This window comes from Hyperolius riggenbachi, chromosome 1, assembly GCF_040937935.1.
Source record: "Hyperolius riggenbachi isolate aHypRig1 chromosome 1, aHypRig1.pri, whole genome shotgun sequence".
In the NCBI taxonomy this organism is placed as follows: Eukaryota; Metazoa; Chordata; class Amphibia; order Anura; family Hyperoliidae; genus Hyperolius; species Hyperolius riggenbachi.
This window is the reverse complement of record NC_090646.1, coordinates 121,291,300-121,317,254: the sequence shown is the minus strand read 5'-3', so window position 1 is coordinate 121,317,254 and position 25,955 is coordinate 121,291,300. Positions and strand designations below refer to the sequence as shown.

Below are 25,955 nucleotides of genomic sequence, written 5' to 3'. Positions count from 1 at the left end.
AGTCTGTGTTTGCACATTGTACAACCTTTCCTCTCCCTGGTTTACTTTCTGAAATCACAGGCAGCAACATCTTAAGTACTGGCAGGTGATCTCTGCAGGATGTTTCTTAATTGAAAGTTCTATGCACAGAGGGAGATACTGCTTGCTTGGCAGTTGGAATCCGCAATTATTTCCCACAATGCAATGAGGTTCACAGACATGAAACTGCCATGGTCCTGACATCACACTGTGGGAGGGGATTCACCACAATATCAGCCACGCAACGCTCACCAACATCCCAATGCGCTATTTAAAAAGGGTAGAGATTTCTCATGGCCAAGGGGATACCGGGCTACTGATTGGAATGACCTTCAATCCTGGGTTAAAGCTCCTCTTTAGCTCACTCCTTCATACATATGATTTATGTAGATATGATTTTTATAGAATATTATAAGTAAGGGAAAACAGTATGCAAAGCAATTATTCAAATACATAAACTAAAAGGAGTATGAATTACAATAGGAGGGCAGCTAGAGTTCTCCTTTAGTTAACCAGGTTAGTTGAACATGAGCTGACCTCAGTGGAAATGTGAGCCAAAAAATAATCAACAAAAAGTTTCCAAGTGCCGGGATGATCTGACTCCTGGGATTCGTCTTGCTCTATTTTAAGCCAAACATACCCTAGTTTAATGTATTCAGATGCATGCACCAGGGGATAGGGAATAAATTTGTTGGATCGCTGAACAGAGACTGCAGCAATGATTTAGTGCTCTCTGCCTTGGAAGAAATGTTCAGCAATAGAGCATATTTTGATCAGACATATTAATAAGCAGGTTCCGGTGAGGTGAACCCACCTACGTACTGCGGTACTTGGAAAAGAGCATTTTAGACATCTCTAAAGGGACAGAACAGCTTGCAATTATGCGCTAGCAGAAGACAGACAAGGCAAAGCTCCCGAGGCAACAAAGGTACATCAAGTGCATGCAAACCAAAGGCTGGCTCACATGGCGGCTCATTGACCTATTTCTGTCTTTTTTACGTGTGACCTTCAACACCAACTGCTAGATCTTGGCCAAAAACACGGCGAATGAAAAACCTCATCATCCGCTATTCAGTTTTCCTTTGTTGGCCAGTCAAATTGAATTTTTGCATTTACAATGAACCCTTTACACTCTAAGGCATGGGTGTCAAACTCAAATGCAAAGTGGGCTGAAATTGTACACTGGGACCTAGTCGCGGGCCAAACTCAATGTCTACTGGCCACCCTCATCTCTTATAAAGTTCCCTGGTTTCTAATCGCCTTCCTCCAAACCCTATACAGTTCCCTGGTGCCTAGTGGTCCCCCCTCCCCTATACAGTTCCCTAGTGTCTAGAGGGCCCCGCCCTCCCCTATACAGTTCTAGTGTTTAGTGGTTTTCCGCTACCTCCCCCATATTGCTTCCCTGGTGTTCCAGGGCTTCACCTCCAATATAGCATCCCTGGTGGTCTAGAGAGGGCCAAACATAATGCAAAGTGGGCAAACTACTTGAGGGCCAAATGTAATGGCTCTGAGGGCCAGATTTGGCCCGCGGGCCAGAGTTTGACATTTATGCTCTAAGGCGACTAATCCATTCGAGCGTTGCTAGTCGCATTTTCAGCATTGCACAGAGCATGCGACAGCAGATGTGCATTGACTACACTGTCTAATGTTTTCCTCCATGCGTGTTTGCAGACAATTTTGCACAAACGTAGTGCGATTCCATGCATTATAAATAAACGAGATTGCATCTTTATCGGGTAGAATCACATAGCAAAGAAAGTGCTATGCGTTGCTATGGCCACCTGCATTGCACGCAGCGCGGAAGTGGGGAAAGGGCTGGGGCTCAATTACTTTCACAGACAAAAATAAAAGTTAAGCTACTATTGACTAAATTGGTTTAGATAAGACTGCAATATGCATGGGGTAAAATGGACATTATTATTATAACCATTATGTATTTAAGTAGCACCAACCTCTTTCTCAGCACTTTACAGAGCACATACTGTAGTCACATTATTAACTGTCTCTCAAAGAGATAATCTAATCCCAAACGTAGTCATAGCCTAATGTCCCTATCATATTCTTAAGACATCGATTATCTTAATGAAGAAGCAGTATGTTTTTGGGATGTGGGAGGAAACACAAAAACTTGGGAGGTACATATAAACTCTATACAGATTCTACTACTACTTCTGTACTTTAGCTCTAGTGCTGCAATGAAGGAAAGCAATCCATTATACCAACCATCTACTGTACCACATCAGTTGTCATCTGATTTTGCATTGTTACATGCTGGAGATGCATGCTGAATTTTTCACTCCATAAGACCCACTCCTTCCCCCATCGCACGCACGCACGCACGCACGCACACACACACACACACACACACACACACACACAGAGACACAGAGACACACACACACACAGAGACACAGAGACACACACACACACAGAGACACAGAGACACACACACACACAGAGACACACACACACAGAGACACACACACACAGAGACACACACACACAGAGACACACACACACAGAGACACACACACACACATAGACACACACACAAAAAGTCTGTGCATCTTATGGACCAGCTGGTGCACTCCTCTGTCTTGCGTCCCATCTTTATAGTTGATGGCACCCTCTCACCATGACCTTGCTCATGATAACCGAAAACAGACATGAAGCGCAGATCACAGATAAGCAGTAATACAGATGCTGGCGAATTTGGAGGGCAGACAGAAATCAGGGGGAAACCATCAAATGCCAAAGTACTCCTCTACATAGCGTACAAACGGTCCGATAAAGGGGAACTGTGATTGGGGGCAATTTGTGGCTTATCAAACATATGTATGTTAAATGCACGAATCTCAATTTACACTCCTATGTGTGCCTTCAGGACTTCTCATGAGCTACCCCCACCCTATCGAACTCTCTCCCACCCCCCTCAGACTCGCTACTTGCCTCGGCACCTTCAAGCAAGCCCTCAAAACACAACTTTTTAAGATGGTCTACCCCCTTTCCCCACTTTAACTCCCTCAGCCGAGCACCTATTCCACAAGCCCTACCTAGTGTGTCTCTCCCCTTTAGATTGTACTTTAGAATGTAAGCTTTTGGCAGGGTCTCCCTTTCCCCCCCCCCCCCCCCCCCCCGTGTGGCCTCCTTGCTGTTGCGACCCCACCAATGACACCCTTCCATGGACTAACTCAGACTCAAATTGCTGGGTCTCTTTAAAATCATATGATTATGTATGTTATAGTTATTTACGTGTATAACCTTATGCTATGTAGTATTACCAGGTGCAATCTCTGTTTTACACCCTTTGTTAACATTGTATGTATCTCTATTGTCCAGTGCTGCGTAATATGTTGGCGCTTTATATACACAATATATAATAAGAATAATGCTTTAACCTCCTTAGCGGTATGATTCTTTCCAGATATTTGTTTTTAAAACCAGTACATTTTCTCTAGAAAGAATCAGACTGCTAAGTATAGATAGCTAGAGAGTGACCCCAGCACATGTAGCCAGAGTGTGCCCACCATTATGGGTAGCCTAAGAGGCCCCCCTCCCCCAGTATGGTCAGATAGGTCATCAAGGTATATGTAGCCAGAAAATGCCCCCCCCCCCCCCCCCCCAATAGGTAGCCAGATAGTGTCCCCCCAGTTTAGGTAGCCAGGAAGTGTTCTCTCCACTATAGGTAGCCAATGAACCCCACTAGTGCAGGTCGACAGAGTGCTCCCCCCCCCCCCCCCCGGTATAGGCTGTTTGAGTGTACCCCGTTTAGTATAGGTCACCAAAGGCCCCCTATGCAGAACGTGAAGCGGAGCCTGCTGCTCAATCATCCTCCCCTGGATTCAGCCACATGCTGCAAGTCTTCCCTCCTGTTCTCCAGGGGGAGGGCGCTCTATTTTTATGCTGAAAACCACCTGTGTCGTCATGTGAGACGGCGATCTCAGCATAGAGATTGGGAGACTTGGAGGACACAGGAGACAGGCTGCAGTGCCTGGATAGCGGGGAGGTGAGTGATCAAAAGCTCCGCTGCGCACTCTGCATCCTTCCCATCAGTCTCCATGAGTGTAGCTTTGGGTTACAGCTTATTGCAGTGAAATGTAACCGCGAGATACACTCAGGAATACCACCAACAGAAATTAAGACGATGCTCTGCTAAGAATATAACACATTTATATACTCACCAGTACAATGGTTGCTGGTGTCCGCTACCAAACTCCTGTCTACACAAAACTTCACCCTCTACCTAGCCTGGCTTTACTTTTACAGAATTAGAAGACACAATGAAAGCACACACCTGCTATATAGTGTTGAGAAGTCACTGAGGACATGAATATTATTTGATTACACCAACGCATACACTTCCATGAGTAAATGCCTCCTGAGCAAAAGGACACAGCTGGAGATGCATATTTCATTATTTTACTATCCTTTGTATCTCCATTCACATTCACGGACACGGCATAATGTCCATTCTGCACAGCAAGAGCATTTCTTAGTGCTGCGATTCAGTATTCCCTGATCTAATTACACACTTGTCTCTTGTAGAGATCCAATTCATTTGCACAGCAATGACTTCTCACCCCGCGACTTGCAAACATATTACCTGTGTATGAATACTGCACTAAGGCCCAGAGCGCATTGGGTTCAACGCCTTCCATTTTAATTTCCTCTTGTTTGGCTTCTCGTACGTCGCTGGTGAACATTGCAGCAAAGTAGTCTGACACAGAGGACAGAACCAGCCTGAAAAAATAATAACAATCATCATACAGATTTATTCAGTCTTCACAATGTAATAAGCAATTCATTTTACATCCGACTTCCGTGTGCCAAAATGAATTCTAATGCATAATTTAATGTGGCTTCCTGACAGTTGCTGCGTGCAGGAGATGCCTTCAATCATCACTACTTGGAAGGAATGAAAGGCAGTTATTTTTTGGTTAGTAATATAATACGGTGTACTGACAGCACAGGTTATTGGCTTCAGTACGGCAAGAGATTTGCATGTACTGAGATCATTGCATGCTGCTTTGGAATATTAAAGCTTAGTACATACTGGCGTATTTTAAAAGGGGGAGGAGGCCTAAATGACAAAGAGAAGCTTTAAGGGTTGTGGGCATAAGAATCAAGAGGACTCTGCTGTGAAGCAGATGTTAGATTGGTAAATTAAAGAGGATTGACCTTATGCCTAATCAGTAGCTGGATCCCCTTTCCCACAAGAAATCTTTACTTTTCTCAAATATTGTGGCTGATATTGTGGTGAAACCCCTCCCACAGAGTGATGCCACAGTCATGACAGTTTCCTGTCTATGAACCTGGTTGCAATGTGGAAAATAATGTCTGTTTTCAACTGCCAGGCAAACAGTATCTTCCTCTGTATGTATATATACATACACTACCTACTTCCATCGTCTGTGTCCATGTCACCCAGCATCCTATATGGGTGACGTGTGCGAGAGACGAGGTTATAGCAATATTGAAAGTGGCATGCCCAGTCTGTTCCAGCTCGGCCTCCTGCCCTCTGTGCCAATCAGCTGAAAGGGAGTAATGTGCATGGGATGGTGGGAGTGGACCATAGCAGGGGAGCAGTAGGAGCAGGTGGCACTAATCCAGGATGTCCTTGTTAACCCTCCCATATTGTTAATTGCTAATAATAGGGGACTATGCTGTTAGTCACACAGTCTCCATATCTGATATAGTCATTACACAGAGGTTAACTTAGAAAAAGTCAGTCACATGACCCAGAGATCCCTCCTGGGAGTAGAGCTGAGTATTCACTAGCTGAAGCACAGCTCTTACTGTCCAGCTCCTCCTCCTGCTGAGAAATTAACTCTTTGTGGCCAGCCCTACAGCCACAGGAGATTGGCTATTATTAGACGAACTGCAGTGCTGGCTGCAAATAGTTATCTTATATTGACTAGGTGTAGCACCGGTGTCTCACTCTATGCTGTGTACTATAAAACCAGGGATAAAGAAAATCCATAAAAACAAACAAATTTAGTTTTGTATACATGCATCAATCCCTCCCCCCAGTGTGGAAAACCGATCGATTACTCACTGATCAGAATCTGATCGGATCGTAAATAATTTCTACCACACAGAGACCATCCATTTTCAACAGATTTCAGCAGGAAATCTACTTAATACAGATCGAATCCCTACCATAGTTATAAGTCTATATCATGTAATGTATGTATTGTAGTGTAGGGCCAATTTAGGGGAAGCCAACTGACTTATCTGTATGTTTTTGAAAACCCACACAGGGAGGGGACATACAAACTCTGTGCAGCTAGTGCCCAGGCTGGGATCTGAACTGGGGACACGGCGCTGCAAGGCGAGAGCGCTAACCACCATGCTGCCCATCAGACACTTCTAGGCCTTGACATTGAAGTTCAGCTTGTATCTGAAAAAAGATATTTATGTATTTATGTGTTGAACGCCTATATATTATGGAGAATTCACTTGTCTTATTGACACTTTTTTGCTACTGTAATGAATATAGTTTCCACATTTAAAAGGCAAAAAAAAAAAAAAAGCAAAAGGTATTCATGGATGCCTGGGGCTTCCTCCACCGTAAAATAACAGTCTGTCGCACATCGCTCCTGCCCTGCCCCAGATCAATGTAAATGTTCTTGATCAACTGTGCCAAATTATTTAGGTTAAAATAGATTGAGATTTAACTGATTGAGACTTTTTTGCTATAGATTTCTGGCAACATGACCGAATCTGCTGGCAATGAACAGGAAAATTAAATCTATTTCTCTCTTTGCAGCTCCAAAATTCTTAAAATGAGCAACAATCACTGTAATAGCAGAAAAACAACTTTTTTTAACAGAGGGCACATCTCTGCTACTAGAAAAGCTTTGCGGAGTTCTTCCACATGACATACCTGTGTGCGGGTATCCTGCGATCGCCAGCGATCAGAACCACGTCACAGAGCTGCTTTTCCCTCAGGTAACTCTCCATTCTTTTGATAGTCTGTTCTGCATGGTTGAGGGACTGGAAGAATTCATCTTGGGCACATGACTCCATCGTCTGGCAGGATGAAATGGTTTGGCTGCTGTTCGAGGTCCTGGAGACAGAAATGCCGCAAGAGATTACTAAACGGGTTATCTTAATTTAGCGCACACAAAAAAAAGTTTTATGTAGTTAGATAATCAAACAGAGCTTAGCAGCCCATAAGAATATATGGACATATTTTGTGTGTTACTGTAGAATGTCTACATAGCAGATATTCACTCCTGTCATCTGGAAACACACAAAAAGTAAGCAAAGTACAGGGAGAGCAAGCAATTTTCTACCCATATACCCATACTAGGGCAGGGGGAGCACCAGCTGTTAACCCATTAACCCACGTGTTGCTATAGTAATACACATGGCCCTAATAGGTTAATGGCCGGTGCTCCCCCTGCGCTGGCAACAGTAAAATTGCTACATGCTCCCTGCACCATGGCAACTTTACCGGAGTTTACTGCATCAGACCCATTGTCACTGTTATTGTCTTCAAAAAACTCCCCCCAAAAGGTAGACAGTAGTACAAACCCAAGAGAAGCCCTACCCTCATCCTCACTTTAGGGGCAACGGGTTTTATTTTTCTTTTGTTTTCTGTTACAGGACCTTTCCTCCCACTTTTTGTCCTTTGTGACACTCATGAGAACAGCAAGACAGCATTATCCCCATGCCAGAGTTTCCCCGCCCAATTTGCTTGCGGGGAAACTCTGTGGATTCAGCCTGATTTCCGCAGCAGTGGAAACGGTCCCTAAATGGTTTGGGGAGAAATGTAGTTAAGAGAATGAATAAAAGGATTACTTTAAGCCCCTTTCTGCTCACCATGTACAGCACAAACCAAAACACATCAGCAGCATCTCGCCAGAGAGAATTATACGGGATGAGAGAAATGTAGTATGAAGGGAGACGATTATTTGAAACACACAAAACAAAAGAAAACTGGCTGAATCAGCAAGGGTTATAAATAACCATCCTCCATCCTCAGCACACCCCGGCATCCAGAGGCAAACCATATTTGGTGATAAACAATTGTTATCCACATATACTGTGAACAATTAAATGCCTTTCTTGCTCATATTTATTCCAAGTCACTATTGAGATCATAAAACCAAAAAATTCCAACACATTTTATGACCAGGATATAAAACTTGGCGTAAATTTTCCAAAACACCACAGTAAACGGCGGCATTGTCAGGGCAATGTGACTGAAGGCTGGACGGTATTTAACAGCTAATAGCTTTCTAGTTTTTTAAGGTAACAAGACAGTTGTTTTGTTACCTTACTGCAATGCACCACCTATGCGGTGTGCAAAGTGCAGCGGGTGCATTGCAGTATAACAGGTAGTGGTATGGCAACGCACCGCATGCAGTACATTATCGCTAAATGCTTGCGTTAACAGTAAAAGTGTATCATACTTTTCATTGACTGAATGCTTCGCTGTACCTGAATAACTTGTGACACGGCTGTCCCAATCTGTTGTGCTCTTGGTGTTACAGGGAACGCAACAGGCGCTGTGAACATGGCCTATGTGTCTTTTGTGTCTGTGTGTGTATAGGTCATGCTTTAACTGGTTTCAGACATGAATTCCAGTTCAGCAAAGTGCATGCGTGTTTTTCTGATTCACGCTTCAGGAGAATATGTGACACTTAAAATGTTGGCAAACAACAAACCTTATTTCCCTGTCAGAGTCCAGTTAGCATCCACAGCCTGAAGCTGCCACCTACCTTCCCCCATCCTAAACTGCCAGGCAAGATCCAACACCCAGGTAGAAAAAAGGGGGGTTCCGAAGGGCACACCATCACTGTTGTAGTCGGGTGCTTGACACAAAGACATAGGCAAATGTCACAAGTAGAACTGTAGAAGAATGTGTCAGCACACCGCTTTTCTTATTAAATCAAGCTCTTTTTTAATGAGCCATGCATAATATAAAGTGCAAAACCGACAATTGTTTCGGGGGCCTCGCAGGGTCCCCCTTCTTCAAGGCGTAGTTACAACAACATGCATATACAAACCACCATAAATACTAATGTAATCCCCCAACACCCCACCCATAATGATGCTAAACAGTGATGTCATCTCCATTGTTTACAATATAATCTGACCACATAATCCATTATAACCTGTAATCAGAACGTTTCATTGAGAGATAATGTATATCAGTATGCGCTGCATTACTGTACGTTGTTATTCATACCTCTTGGGGATTCCTCCGATCACACCCTGTAAAAAAATAGTGGATAATTGCTGCAGCGTTTAAAGGTACAAGCAGATGCCAGCCGTTACTAACCAGACTGATAGGCTGGTAGTCTTCGTGCACGGCTGCTGGAAGCTCCACCCCTCGCCTGCAATAGGTAGAGGGATCCATGGTGAATGGTATGCGCCGCTCGCTCCGTCAATCTACTTCCGCCAGGCCGTGGCGGAGCTACATGCTCCGCCAATGGTGGGCATATGCGTCATGAGTACATGACGAGGCCAGTCGCGTCCCAATGACGTGCGGCCATCGTCATGCCAACACCGTTCGTGGCCGTCCGGCCCGCCTCCAACGGGTGTGCCATCCCCCGGGGCGTATACTGAGCGGCTTTCAACGCGCATCCTTGTGGCAGACCGCCGTTGCTATGCCAATCACAAGCATGGCCATCAGTGACGTCCCCGGTGGGTGTGTCATCCCACGGGACGTCTCCTGACTGGTCTATGGCATACGGGGGAGACAACAACATATCGAGGTATGCCAAATGGTATACAGCCGTTGTCATACCCACTATGTAATGGCTATCGGCGACGCCCCCAGTGGGTCATGAATGGCATATGGAAAACGGGAGAGAATATCAATGGCACTCCGCAGTGGGGGTTGCATTGAACATCTCTAAGCGTGCGTGCATGCGTGCATTTGCATATGTCAATAAGAACAAAAACGAAAACAACCACGTCATACTGACATGGGCACATGCCCACATCCCTGGCCAGTGAAGAAAATGTAGTGCTTACCAGTTAACCGTTGTACAAACGCCGCAGCACACTTACCCACCAGGGCGTAATCATGAGAATGATGGACAGTGGAATTATCCCCATAGGCTGAAACAACAATAAAGAGAAAGTATATATTACTGTACATAATTATACAAACATCTCATAATATATTGTTATTAAACATATACGGCAAGACATCAAAGTCAGAGTGTTCACGTGATGAATAAAATCCTATGAATAAAAAAGGGGACAACCACTAAGACAATGGACTCCTAAGGATATGACAATTCGATAATCGTTATTGCTTTCTTACTATCTTTCCTGAATGAAACAAGTCAATGGATTATTCTTGTTGAGGCCTCCAGGCTGCACTGTACCCAATTCATAGATCCAAAAGGCTTCTCTTTGAAGTAATTTAATGTTCCTGTCACCCCCCCTCAATGGTGCCTTTACCTGTTCAATCACCTGTCCCCTGAGTTGGTATGCTCCATGTTTATGTTCAATAAAATGAACGGCCACTGGTTTAGTGTAATCAAGACTCTCTTTTCTCTCATACGCTCTCCATGTGACGTTTATGTCACTTCGGTGTTTTTGGAACCTCACCTTAAAAGGAGAGGTTGTTTTGCCCACATAGGCCAGTCCACATGGACACTTCAACATGTACACACAGAATTCTGTGTTACAGTTGTAATATTCCTTTATTTGGTATTTCTTGCCACTTCTGGGGTGGTAAAATGTGGATCCTGTTGTTATGGAATTGCACACATTGCAATTCGCACACCTATAACACCCTTTCTTGTTGGAAAAAATAAAGTCCTTGTTGTATTTGCTCACAGGATCAGCTTGTACAAGAGAGTTCCTCAAACTGGGGCTCGATCTATATGCAAACAGGGGTTTACTTTTAACTGAAGTCGCAAGGGTATTATCAGCTTGCAAAATATCCAGGTTTTTGATGACTGCTTGTTTAATGCACCCCGAGGCCGCATTATGGGTGTGGACAAAAGGGATGCCCATTTCGGATCTCCTAGTAATTGCTCCACTATGGAGATCTAGTGCTCTTTCCTTGGCTTTTGTCAAAACATGCTTGGGGTAACCCCTCTCTAGGAACCTTCTCTCCATTTCTTCTAGGTGGGTTTCTCTAATGGAGGTGTTACTGCATATTCTGAGTGCCCTCAGAAACTGTGATACAGGTAATCCTTCTTTAAGATGACATGGGTGCGAACTGCTGAAATGCAATATGGTATTCCTATCTGTGGGTTTTCTATATAACGAGGTTTCAAATCTCCCCTTGGTTGATATAACCATGACGTCCAGAAAAGGTATATGTGTAGTGGATATTTCTGGGTTGAAAACAATTCCAGGATGAATGCCATTAAGATATGTAATAAACTCCATGAGTTCATCTGTGGGGCCCTGCCACAGCAGGAAGATGTCATCAATGAATCTTGACCACCAGATGACGTACTTTTTATACAAATCAGAAGTATACACATATCTTTCTTCTATTAGTCCCATAAAGAGATTCGCCAGAGATGGCGCAGCTGAACTTCCCATGGCGGTCCCTTTATGCTGTTGGTACCATTGTCTTTCAAATTTAAAAAAATTTGATGTAAGAATGAGCTCTAGGCCATTCAAAACAAACTCTGACGGTACTTTTCCAATCTCCGATCTTTCAATGAAGAATCTAACGGCATTCAGACCTGCTTCGTTGGGTATTGACGTATAAAGAGCGCTGATGTCCATTGTGCATAATATTGTACTTTCCTTTACCGGGTTTACCACCTGTAGTTTTTTCAAAAAATCGGTGGTATCCTTTAGGTAAGCTGGTAATTGTTGTACCAAAGGCTGTAACAGGCAGTCGATATATTGTGCCAACGGTTGGGTCACTGATTCAGTTCCAGAGACTATGGGTCTAAACTTTAATGGAGAGGTACCCTTATGTATTTTCGGGAGTCCATACATCACGGGCCTTCTTGGATGTTGTATATCCATAAAATCGTACTCGTTCTCGTTGATCCATTCATTATCCAATGCGATCTTTAACAAGACGCTCAACTGGTTTTTTATTCTGGTCGTAGGATCATATGAGATCTTTTTGTATGTGGTCTCATCTTCAAGCATCATAAGCATCCCATCTCGGTATTTAGAGTAGTCCATGACCACAATTGCACCCCCCTTATCTGCGGGCTTAATTATAATGGTGTCGTCATCCTTCAGGGTGGTTATTGCCTCTCTTTCGGCTTTAGTCAAATTTATCGGATTCTTCTGCTTGATTGCCATTTTCTGGCTATCATGTTTCACCATCTTGGTAAAGCTTTCTATACTGTTATACTCACCCGGGGGTACAAATTTGCTTTTAAGTCTAAAGGGACTACTGACTGGTGGAGTTGGAATGATTTTGATTGGTTGTTTGTCAAAGAATTGTTTGATCTTCAACGATCTCTCATACATAAAGGTATCAACCTCTAATTGGAAGTCATTAAATTTTGCTGTGGGACAAAAAGAGAGTCCTTTGGATAATAGGCTTGTCTCATTCGGATGTAATATTCTTTGCGATAGGTTGATTATCGGGCACGGTGTCTCGTTTCCATTGGATGTTTCTTGTTGTCTTTTCCGCTGGCTCCTCCTGGGTCGTCGCTTCCTTCTACCTCGTGAAAAGGGCGGGACGGCCCTGCTCCTGAGTCACTGTCGGAAAGATATGTGTATACTTCTGATTTGTATAAAAAGTACGTCATCTGGTGGTCAAGATTCATTGATGACATCTTCCTGCTGTGGCAGGGCCCCACAGATGAACTCATGGAGTTTATTACATATCTTAATGGCATTCATCCTGGAATTGTTTTCAACCCAGAAATATCCACTACACATATACCTTTTCTGGACGTCATGGTTATATCAACCAAGGGGAGATTTGAAACCTCGTTATATAGAAAACCCACAGATAGGAATACCATATTGCATTTCAGCAGTTCGCACCCATGTCATCTTAAAGAAGGATTACCTGTATCACAGTTTCTGAGGGCACTCAGAATATGCAGTAACACCTCCATTAGAGAAACCCACCTAGAAGAAATGGAGAGAAGGTTCCTAGAGAGGGGTTACCCCAAGCATGTTTTGACAAAAGCCAAGGAAAGAGCACTAGATCTCCATAGTGGAGCAATTACTAGGAGATCCGAAATGGGCATCCCTTTTGTCCACACCCATAATGCGGCCTCGGGGTGCATTAAACAAGCAGTCATCAAAAACCTGGATATTTTGCAAGCTGATAATACCCTTGCGACTTCAGTTAAAAGTAAACCCCTGTTTGCATATAGATCGAGCCCCAGTTTGAGGAACTCTCTTGTACAAGCTGATCCTGTGAGCAAATACAACAAGGACTTTATTTTTTCCAACAAGAAAGGGTGTTATAGGTGTGCGAATTGCAATGTGTGCAATTCCATAACAACAGGATCCACATTTTACCACCCCAGAAGTGGCAAGAAATACCAAATAAAGGAATATTACAACTGTAACACAGAATTCTGTGTGTACATGTTGAAGTGTCCATGTGGACTGGCCTATGTGGGCAAAACAACCTCTCCTTTTAAGGTGAGGTTCCAAAAACACCGAAGTGACATAAACGTCACATGGAGAGCGTATGAGAGAAAAGAGAGTCTTGATTACACTAAACCAGTGGCCGTTCATTTTATTGAACATAAACATGGAGCATACCAACTCAGGGGACAGGTGATTGAACAGGTAAAGGCACCATTGAGGGGGGGTGACAGGAACATTAAATTACTTCAAAGAGAAGCCTTTTGGATCTATGAATTGGGTACAGTGCAGCCTGGAGGCCTCAACAAGAATAATCCATTGACTTGTTTCATTCAGGAAAGATAGTAAGAAAGCAATAACGATTATCGAATTGTCATATCCTTAGGAGTCCATTGTCTTAGTGGTTGTCCCCTTTTTTATTCATAGGATTTTATTCATCACGTGAACACTCTGACTTTGATGTCTTGCCGTATATGTTTAATAACAATATATTATGAGATGTTTGTATAATTATGTACAGTAATATATACTTTCTCTTTATTGTTGTTTCAGCCTATGGGGATAATTCCACTGTCCATCATTCTCATGATTACGCCCTGGTGGGTAAGTGTGCTGCGGCGTTTGTACAACGGTTAACTGGTAAGCACTACATTTTCTTCACTGGCCAGGGATGTGGGCATGTGCCCATGTCAGTATGACGTGGTTGTTTTCGTTTTTGTTCTTATTGACATATGCAAATGCACGCATGCACGCACGCTTAGAGATGTTCAATGCAACCCCCACTGCGGAGTGCCATTGATATTCTCTCCCGTTTTCCATATGCCATTCATGACCCACTGGGGGCGTCGCCGATAGCCATTACATAGTGGATATGACAACGGCTGTATACCATTTGGCATACCTCGATATGTTGTTGTCTCCCCCGTATGCCATAGACCAGTCAGGAGACGTCCCGTGGGATGACACACCCACCGGGGACGTCACTGATGGCCATGCTTGTGATTGGCATAGCAACGGCGGTCTGCCACAAGGATGCGCGTTGAAAGCCGCTCAGTATACGCCCCGGGGGATGGCACACCCGTTGGAGGCGGGCCGGACGGCCACGAACGGTGTTGGCATGACGATGGCCGCACGTCATTGGGACGCGACTGGCCTCGTCATGTACTCATGACGCATATGCCCACCATTGGCGGAGCATGTAGCTCCGCCACGGCCTGGCGGAAGTAGATTGACGGAGCGAGCGGCGCATACCATTCACCATGGATCCCTCTACCTATTGCAGGCGAGGGGTGGAGCTTCCAGCAGCCGTGCACGAAGACTACCAGCCTATCAGTCTGGTTAGTAACGGCTGGCATCTGCTTGTACCTTTAAACGCTGCAGCAATTATCCACTATTTTTTTACAGGGTGTGATCGGAGGAATCCCCAAGAGGTATGAATAACAACGTACAGTAATGCAGCGCATACTGATATACATTATCTCTCAATGAAACGTTCTGATTACAGGTTATAATGGATTATGTGGTCAGATTATATTGTAAACAATGGAGATGACATCACTGTTTAGCATCATTATGGGTGGGGTGTTGGGGGATTACATTAGTATTTATGGTGGTTTGTATATGCATGTTGTTGTAACTACGCCTTGAAGAAGGGGGACCCTGCGAGGCCCCCGAAACAATTGTCGGTTTTGCACTTTATATTATGCATGGCTCATTAAAAAAGAGCTTGATTTAATAAGAAAAGCGGTGTGCTGACACATTCTTCTACAGTTCTACTTGTGACATTTGCCTATGTCTTTGTGTCAAGCACCCGACTACAACAGTGATGGTGTGCCCTTCGGAACCCCCCTTTTTTCTACAAGATTTATAGGCAATCCTGAAGGAGCACCCTTATTTCAACCCGACAGCACCCTATGAATACGGTGAACCAGATTTCACCTAGCGGACTGCGACTGAGTCTGCTATTCCGGCGGAGTGTTTTTATCATCTAGTTGCTTCACCAAGTGAGGTCGAGCAAGAGGATTCCTGTGAATAAGGTGACAGCTGCCTGACAATGGAACCTGAGGAGTTACCGTGTAACTACACGACAGATGACATTCAGGACATCCTGTTTCCGAGTCAACCTGGAGGTGGCTTTGGCAATGAAAATAATAAAGATTTAACCAAGGAACTTAAGAGGCTCCGTAAAAGGAAGGTGGATCTAGAGTTACACGGAGAAACTCTGTCCGAGTACTATCGAGAGAAGAAGATACCGAAGGGATTTCGTATACCGATTCAGCCTACCATCAGTAGAAACAAGACGGAGTTTTGTGAAAGATGGTGTGCACTATCCACCCAACATTCCCTCAATTATATGATAATGATCATTCAAGAAATTCGAGTACTCCTCGTTGATGTTGAGAAGGAGTTGTCTACTATACAAACTAAGGTCACAATCATTTCGGAAATCGACGAAGGATTTAATAAAGAACTGTCAAAATTGGACAAGGAAGTCTGTGACTACAGATCCTTTATCCAACAAAGGAAGAGGGACAAGTATAAACAAGTGTGTCTTGACTATAAGGAGAGGAGAGTGTATCCGTGGGTGCATGGTGCACCGCAGCAAGGGGGTTACAATTATCCAAGACCACAAAGACCGAAACAACCGAGACCAAGAGGCCCTAGGGGCCCCAGACCAAGACCTAAATATACACCGAAGAATCCCGACAGTGATGTACTCACAGAGAATCCGAGTACCGACAGTGACTCAGGAGCAGGGCCGTCCCGCCCTTTTCACGAGGTAGAAGGAAGCGACGACCCAGGAGGAGCCAGCGGAAAAGACAACAAGAAACATCCAATGGAAACGAGACACCGTGCCCGATAATCAACCTATCGCAAAGAATATTACATCCGAATGAGACAAGCCTATTATCCAAAGGACTCTCTTTTTGTCCCACAGCAAAATTTAATGACTTCCAATTAGAGGTTGATACCTTTATGTATGAGAGATCGTTGAAGATCAAACAATTCTTTGACAAACAACCAATCAAAATCATTCCAACTCCACCAGTCAGTAGTCCCTTTAGACTTAAAAGCAAATTTGTACCCCCGGGTGAGTATAACAGTATAGAAAGCTTTACCAAGATGGTGAAACATGATAGCCAGAAAATGGCAATCAAGCAGAAGAATCCGATAAATTTGACTAAAGCCGAAAGAGAGGCAATAACCACCCTGAAGGATGACGACACCATTATAATTAAGCCCGCAGATAAGGGGGGTGCAATTGTGGTCATGGACTACTCCAAATACCGAGATGGGATGCTTATGATGCTTGAAGATGAGACCACATACAAAAAGATCTCATATGATCCTACGACCAGAATAAAAAACCAGTTGAGCGTCTTGTTAAAGATCGCATTGGATAATGAATGGATCAACGAGAACGAGTACGATTTTATGGATATACAACATCCAAGAAGGCCCGTGATGTATGGACTCCCGAAAATACATAAGGGTACCTCTCCATTAAAGTTTAGACCCATAGTCTCTGGAACTGAATCAGTGACCCAACCGTTGGCACAATATATCGACTGCCTGTTACAGCCTTTGGTACAACAATTACCAGCTTACCTAAAGGATACCACCGATTTTTTGAAAAAACTACAGGTGGTAAACCCGGTAAAGGAAAGTACAATATTATGCACAATGGACATCAGCGCTCTTTATACGTCAATACCCAACGAAGCAGGTCTGAATGCCGTTAGATTCTTCATTGAAAGATCGGAGATTGGAAAAGTACCGTCAGAGTTTGTTTTGAATGGCCTAGAGCTCATTCTTACATCAAATTTTTTTAAATTTGAAAGACAATGGTACCAACAGCATAAAGGGACCGCCATGGGAAGTTCAGCTGCGCCATCTCTGGCGAATCTCTTTATGGGACTAATAGAAGAAAGATATGTGTATACTTCTGATTTGTATAAAAAGTACGTCATCTGGTGGTCAAGATTCATTGATGACATCTTCCTGCTGTGGCAGGGCCCCACAGATGAACTCATGGAGTTTATTACATATCTTAATGGCATTCATCCTGGAATTGTTTTCAACCCAGAAATATCCACTACACATATACCTTTTCTGGACGTCATGGTTATATCAACCAAGGGGAGATTTGAAACCTCGTTATATAGAAAACCCACAGATAGGAATACCATATTGCATTTCAGCAGTTCGCACCCATGTCATCTTAAAGAAGGATTACCTGTATCACAGTTTCTGAGGGCACTCAGAATATGCAGTAACACCTCCATTAGAGAAACCCACCTAGAAGAAATGGAGAGAAGGTTCCTAGAGAGGGGTTACCCCAAGCATGTTTTGACAAAAGCCAAGGAAAGAGCACTAGATCTCCATAGTGGAGCAATTACTAGGAGATCCGAAATGGGCATCCCTTTTGTCCACACCCATAATGCGGCCTCGGGGTGCATTAAACAAGCAGTCATCAAAAACCTGGATATTTTGCAAGCTGATAATACCCTTGCGACTTCAGTTAAAAGTAAACCCCTGTTTGCATATAGATCGAGCCCCAGTTTGAGGAACTCTCTTGTACAAGCTGATCCTGTGAGCAAATACAACAAGGACTTTATTTTTTCCAACAAGAAAGGGTGTTATAGGTGTGCGAATTGCAATGTGTGCAATTCCATAACAACAGGATCCACATTTTACCACCCCAGAAGTGGCAAGAAATACCAAATAAAGGAATATTACAACTGTAACACAGAATTCTGTGTGTACATGTTGAAGTGTCCATGTGGACTGGCCTATGTGGGCAAAACAACCTCTCCTTTTAAGGTGAGGTTCCAAAAACACCGAAGTGACATAAACGTCACATGGAGAGCGTATGAGAGAAAAGAGAGTCTTGATTACACTAAACCAGTGGCCGTTCATTTTATTGAACATAAACATGGAGCATACCAACTCAGGGGACAGGTGATTGAACAGGTAAAGGCACCATTGGAGGGGGGGTGACAGGAACATTAAATTACTTCAAAGAGAAGCCTTTTGGATCTATGAATTGGGTACAGTGCAGCCTGGAGGCCTCAACAAGAATAATCCATTGACTTGTTTCATTCAGGAAAGATAGTAAGAAAGCAATAACGATTATCGAATTGTCATATCCTTAGGAGTCCATTGTCTTAGTGGTTGTCCCCTTTTTTATTCATAGGATTTTATTCATCACGTGAACACTCTGACTTTGATGTCTTGCCGTATATGTTTAATAACAATATATTATGAGATGTTTGTATAATTATGTACAGTAATATATACTTTCTCTTTATTGTTGTTTCAGCCTATGGGGATAATTCCACTGTCCATCATTCTCATGATTACGCCCTGGTGGGTAAGTGTGCTGCGGCGTTTGTACAACGGTTAACTGGTAAGCACTACATTTTCTTCACTGGCCAGGGATGTGGGCATGTGCCCATGTCAGTATGACGTGGTTGTTTTCGTTTTTGTTCTTATTGACATATGCAAATGCACGCATGCACGCACGCTTAGAGATGTTCAATGCAACCCCCACTGCGGAGTGCCATTGATATTCTCTCCCGTTTTCCATATGCCATTCATGACCCACTGGGGGCGTCGCCGATAGCCATTACATAGTGGGTATGACAACGGCTGTATACCATTTGGCATACCTCGATATGTTGTGGTCTCCCCCGTATGCCATAGACCAGTCAGGAGACGTCCCGTGGGATGACACACCCACCGGGGACGTCACTGATGGCCATGCTTGTGATTGGCATAGCAACGGCGGTCTGCCACAAGGATGCGCGTTGAAAGCCGCTCAGTATACGCCCCGGGGGATGGCACACCCGTTGGAGGCGGGCCGGACGGCCACGAACGGTGTTGGCATGACGATGGCCGCACGTCATTGGGACGCGACTGGCCTCGTCATGTACTCATGACGCATATGCCCACCATTGGCGGAGCATGTAGCTCCGCCACGGCCTGGCGGAAGTAGATTGACGGAGCGAGCGGCGCATACCATTCACCATGGATCCCTCTACCTATTGCAGGCGAGGGGTGGAGCTTCCAGCAGCCGTGCACGAAGACTACCAGCCTATCAGTCTGGTTAGTAACGGCTGGCATCTGCTTGTACCTTTAAACGCTGCAGCAATTATCCACTATTTTTTACAGGGTGTGATCGGAGGAATCCCCAAGAGGTATGAATAACAACGTACAGTAATGCAGCGCATACTGATATACATTATCTCTCAATGAAACGTTCTGATTACAGGTTATAATGGATTATGTGGTCAGATTATATTGTAAACAATGGAGATGACATCACTGTTTAGCATCATTATGGGTGGGGTGTTGGGGGATTACATTAGTATTTATGGTGGTTTGTATATGCATGTTGTTGTAACTACGCCTTGAAGAAGGGGGACCCTGCGAGGCCCCCGAAACAATTGTCGGTTTTGCACTTTATATTATGCATGGCTCATTAAAAAAGAGCTTGATTTAATAAGAAAAGCGGTGTGCTGACACATTCTCCAACACCCAGGTAGTCTGAATCCCCCCCCCCCCCCCCCCACTACCCCATCCTAAACTGCCAGGCAAGATCCAACACCCAAAGTAGTCTGAACCCCCTGCCCCCCTCCAAACCCATCCTAAACTGCCAGGCAAGATCCAGCACCCTGGTAATCTTAAACATGCCCTGTCTAACCCCATTATAAACTGTCTAACCCTCCCCCCCCCCCCTCCAAATGCATTCTAAACTGCCAGGCAAGATCCAGCACCGTCGTAGTATGAAACACCACAACTCCTTCCTCCCAAACAGCCAGGCAAGATCCAACACCCAGGTAGTTTGAACCCCCCCACCCCTCCCTAAACTGCCAGGTAAGATCCAGCACCCTGGTAGTCTGCCCCCATCCAAACCCATTCTAAACTGTCAGGTAAGATCCAGCACCCTGGTAGTCTGAACCCCCTGCCCCCCCCCCTCCAAACCCATCCTAAACTGCCAGGCAAGATCCAGCACCCTGGTAATCTTAAACATGCCCCCGTCTAACCCCATTATAAACTGTCTAAACCCCCCCCCCACCCTCCAAATGCATTCTAAACTGCCAGGCAAGGTCCAGCACCCTCGTAGTATGAAACACCACAACACCTTTCTTCCAAACTGCCAGGCAAGATCCGGCACCCTCGTAGTATGAAACACCACAACTCCTTCCTCCCAAACTGCCAGGCAAGATCCAGCACCCTAGTGGTCTGAACACCCCCCCCCCCACCCCCCTCCAACCCATCCTAAACTGTCAGGCAAGATCCAACACCCTGGTAGTCTGAAACACGCCCCCTTCAAAAACCCATCCTAAACTGCCAGGCAAGATCCAGCGCCCTGGTAGACTGCTATAAGCAGAGTTGCGCACAGGAGCACCGGCCCTGCATTCTCTCATATTGCCCCACCTGGCTACTTTTTCATGCCACCCGGCTGGAAAAAAATTCTGGGGAAAACACAACCAACCTGACCGCAAATATGCCAGAAAATGTAATAGTGTGCACCTAGCATTAGGGTCTGAGAGAAGGGAACAGATAAAAATGGCAATAGCTCAAGGATTATCTGTTTGGGAGCTGCATAAACGATAAATACAGCCACACAGCCAAAACATTAAACTTACATTTTTAAAGAGAATCTGTACTCTAAAATTCTTACAATAAAAAGCATAGCATTCTATTTATTATGTTCTCCTGGGCCCCTCTGTGCTGTTTCTGGCTTGTAATTGCCAGTTTTAAGCATTGTTTACAAACAAAAGACATGGCTGCTAAAAGCTTGTGCTAGGCTCTGAGAACCTCTGTCTGTGACTCACACAGAGCCTGCAGGGGATGTGTATAGCTTCTATTCTATCACAGCAGATTCCTGCCTGAGTGCCTAAGCCCGACAAAGCCGTCAGAGGAAAGAAGAGTAGAATATATAACAGAGATAATACAGCCACTGTGCAACTAGGAAAGGCTGCAGTAAGACAGACCACATTAGAACAGGTATAGGATAGAAGAGATAAGGCTGAAAATTTTGTTACAGAGTCTCTTAAAATCACAATAAGACACTTAGAAGCATAGATTAAATGGTTTACCGTACCAGTTTATTTTCACTTCAGGTTTACTTCGTGTAAATATATGCCTAATGCTGGGAATACACCATAAGGTTTTTCAGCAGATAGAGGGTTCGATAGATAATTTCCGACATGTCCGATCTTATGTTCAATTGTTTGTTGTGATCGATTTCTCATAGAAGTGAATGGAAATTGATAAGAAAAGATAAGAAAATCGATCGAAAATAAGATCGGACAGTAAATCGACTGAAGAATCTCATTGTGTATTCACAGCATTAAAGGCCAGTTTCAAGGTGAAAAAAATCTTGTGGTTTTAGATAGGTAAGGGGTTATAGAACCTCTTCTGCATTTATTGCGCTGTGTTCATTTCCATGGAAATTTTCTTCGCTTTCTGAGAGTGAAAGAGACAACAACAAATACATTTTTTGCAGAATGGGGAACAGCTAGAATCTAGTTTCCAGTGCAACTCCTCAATTCCTGTCCCCAAAATCTACAGGTTTTCACATGAAGGTCACATGGCTCCACGGAATCTGAGGGACAATATCTACACTGGGGACATCGGAGGATGTCACGCTAGGGGAACTCCAGGAAGAAAAAAAAAAAAAAAAGACAAATGTCTATAACCGCATTCACACTGATGTTTGTTCACAATGTTGGATATGCAGAATGCTGTATGCAGGGACATTCATACATTTATTTGGGGTTCTCTCAGGCCTCAGGCATAAGGAAATTCCCCTTTGATGGAAAGGACCACCCAAAAAAAAAAAAAAAGACGTTGCAGTCAAAGAAGAAGTAATGTCATTGCGGGATTCAAATTTTTCTCACAAAGCCTTTCTGATGCTAGCGTCTTATTTTCTGTAACAGTAGAGCTGGAACTGAACAGCTTCTGTAACAAAACACACTGTTGCCTGTAATTAGACAGACACTGTTATAGACTTGTAGTGAGCAACAACTGTAGAGCAGAGTCTGCTAACATATATTCCCCATGTACATGATATAGAGCATTACAAATTATACATAAAAACATGTCTTTAAAACCCTTGCTACGCTTATCTACTCCCCACAGAACTTCACCTGGAGCTCAGGGGAGTAGATAGGCGTACTTGTGGTAAACAGTGTGCTGTATGCCCAATAAGCTATCTGATTATGTATATAGGGTATCATTTTAACCGTGACAAGTGAGAGAATAGATTTTGTGGTGTTTGACAACTGAGGGCTTAGTCATGTGATATTTTTTTTACTGGAAAACTGAATGAAAAGCAATAAAACTTATTTTCATATACTCTGTACCCCCAAATAAAAAAAAAAAAAAGTGACAGCATTGAGAATACATAAATAGTTACCCTAGGGACTTGGCTTTTAAAATATGTATGCCATGAGAGTGTATTACTGTTAATCATGAAGATAAGGGCTTTTAACTACTGATAGAGTACAATGAGCAAACAAAAAACACAAACCAGAAACTAATATATTATCGTCATACATTGTACTAGGAACATTATTTAAATGTTGAGATAACCAGGACAAATTAGCAAATACAATGTGTGGGTTTTACCTATGGTAACATTGTTTATTTGAAAACTATAGTGGATGGAAATGGAGAAATAGTGTATTTTTACTTTTTTTTTTTTTTTTTCTTATTTTTCCCTTTAAAAAATGCACAGATAATAACAATTACTAAAAGCAAATATCACCCTCACAAAGCATAATTTGTGGCAAAAAAAAAAAAAACAAGATATAGATCATTTACATCTGAGGAGTAGCAATAAAGTTATTGGTGAATGAATGGGAGGAGCGCTGAAATGTGAAAATTGCTCTGGTTTTTAAGCAAAAAAACCCTCTGGTGCTGAAGTGGTTAAATATCACATAATATATTTACGGTAAGTAATCTGGTGCACTTGTACATTTTCAAATTTTAAGTAAATACAGTACACAGTAAAAAAATAAAAAAAAATAAAAAATCTACAACTCTTGCTCCGTATAAATAAAACACAGTCATCTCCGCAATGCATGAAATCAGAACACATGGTAAAAACAATCAATATTCAAAAGCCTCTATCTGGGTTGCTATGGAGAGCAGAGAAGTCTGCCTGATGTGCATTTTCTGTTGTGCCAGGGAACGTCACTGAAACAAATAAAATGGTATAGGGTTTCAATAAAAAAAAAAAACAAAAAAAAAAACTTCTGATGGTCAGATTTGACACTTGTAATGCTAATTGCACAATACTTGGTAAATGCCAAAAAGGACCACAAACTAAAAATGTGCTGTTCCTCCTGCCACTTCCAAGGACAGATGACAGATCCCTAATCTTTTTGCCCTAAAGTTCACTCCCACAAGCCTTAGTACTTTTACACATGTGGTACAGGTTATGTATACAGCCACCTTTCCCTTTCCTTTTCCTTACTGCACAGTGTTTTAGCAACCAGTCGGTAAACCCGGGGTGTGGTCAGTGGGTACGGGATCATATGCAAATGCTGAAAGCCCCAAGGTTTCAAAACTGACAACTGCTGAGGATGTCGAATGAGGATGACAGGAAAGGTGGGCTTGTAACACAATCACCACCTCATGGTACTGGCCAAAGGGGAATTCTGGGCATTTTTATTTTAGGTACATTTGACCACAAAACAATTGGGGAAAAAAATCAGTTTATATCAGCTCCATTAGTAGCTGCAGTTAGCATAGCCATTAAGGATATTTCTACGGGTGCCAACGGCGGCGTTCAACTTCTGCGGCTCTCCAAACTTAATGCTTTGATTTAAGGGTCTTACACAGTGCGACGTTGCGTTGCAGGGGATGTTAAGGTTGCATAACGTTCCCCTAACGCAACGCACGGTTGTGCTAAATGTGGACACTACATAGAGCCACGTTATGCGGCTCTTGGTGCGCCGTTTTTCGTGCGATGGAACCGGCAAAGATTCATATGAATCATTGCTAGCAGGCAGAGAATGATTCATATGAATCATTGCTAGCAGGCAGAGAATGATTCATATGAATCATTGCTAGCAGGCAGAGAACCGAGAATGATTCATATGAATCATTGCTAGCAGGCAGAGAACCAAGAATGATTCATATGAATCACTGCTAGCAGGCAGAGAACCGAGAATGATTCATATGAATCATTGCTAGCAGGCAGAGAACCGAGAATGATTCATTTGAATCATTGCTAGCAGGCAGAGAACCGAGAATGATTCATTTGAATCATTGCTAGCAGGCAGAGAACCGAGAATGATTCATATGAATCATTGCTAGCAGACAGAGAACCGAGAATGATTCATTTGAATCATTGCTAGCAGGCAGAGAACCGAGAATGATTCATTTGAATCATTGCTAGCAGGCAGAGAACCAAGAATGATTCATTTGAATCATTGCTAGCAGACAGAGAACCGAGAATGATTCATTTGAATCATTGCTAGCAGGCAGAGAACCGAGAATGATTCATATGAATCATTGCTAGCAGACAGAGAACCAAGAATGATTCATTTGAACCATTGCTAGCAGGCAGAGAATGATTCATATGAATCATTGCTAGCAGGCAGAGAATGATTCATATGAATCATTGCTAGCAGGCAGAGAATGATTCATATGAATCATTGCTAGCAGGAAGAGAACAGGCATTGCAGTGCAGTGAATATTAATTAGCCATGTGGCCAGGCAAAATAGCAGACTCTCTCCTCCTCCTCTCCTGCACACAAAAAACAATAAAACAACTTTACTGAGCATGTGCAAACAGTCTAACGTGGCTAAAACCGCGTATAACGCACAGCATGCTGCACCACCATAGAACGTGCAGCGTTACAATGTAACGCAACGTGGGCACTGTGAACAGCCCATTGATTTTTCATTACTGTGAGTTGGGCTGCTCTAACGTGCGCCTGTAACGTCCCACTGTGAAAGCAGCCTTAAAGAGAACCTGTACTGAGTAAAAATATTTAAAATAAACACATGAGGTAACTTGAAATGAACATTACATAGTTACCTTGCCATCAGTTCCTCTCAGAAGCTCACCATTTTCTTCTGACATTAATCCCTTCCAGTTCTGACAATATTTTGTCAGATCTGAAATATATCAGTTGCTGTCAGTAAAATATCAGTTGCTGTCAGTTATAGCTGAGAGGAAAACTGATGTACCAGGTAATGTCCATGTTTCCCTATGGCTCAAGTGGGCGATGTTACAGTTTAACTGTGTGCTGACCAGAAAGCTGTTATGGGTAATGGCCATTTTCAAAATGGAGGACGGAAAATTCCCTTGATCACAGTCAACAAACAGGACGCGGGACAGGAGAAAGACACTGAGGACTACATGGAAGGTAAGTATGACTTGTGTATGCTTATTTTGACTTTTA

At 43.4% G+C, this 25,955-nt stretch overlaps 1 protein-coding gene across 2 annotated transcripts in view; it reads right to left on the bottom strand.

Moving 5' to 3' along the window:
• Positions 1–25,955, bottom strand: part of KLHL5 (kelch like family member 5) — a 150,397-nt gene that overhangs the window by 58,583 nt on the left and 65,859 nt on the right. For both annotated transcript variants that reach the window (XM_068278459.1, XM_068278458.1), the window contains exons 2-3: positions 6,905–7,087; positions 4,622–4,758 (exon numbers count right to left, since the gene is read on the bottom strand). In XM_068278459.1, the coding sequence (XP_068134560.1) occupies positions 4,622–4,758; positions 6,905–7,047 (280 nt within the window). In that variant the 5' untranslated portion in view covers positions 7,048–7,087. The remainder of the gene's footprint in view (positions 1–4,621; positions 4,759–6,904; positions 7,088–25,955) is intronic.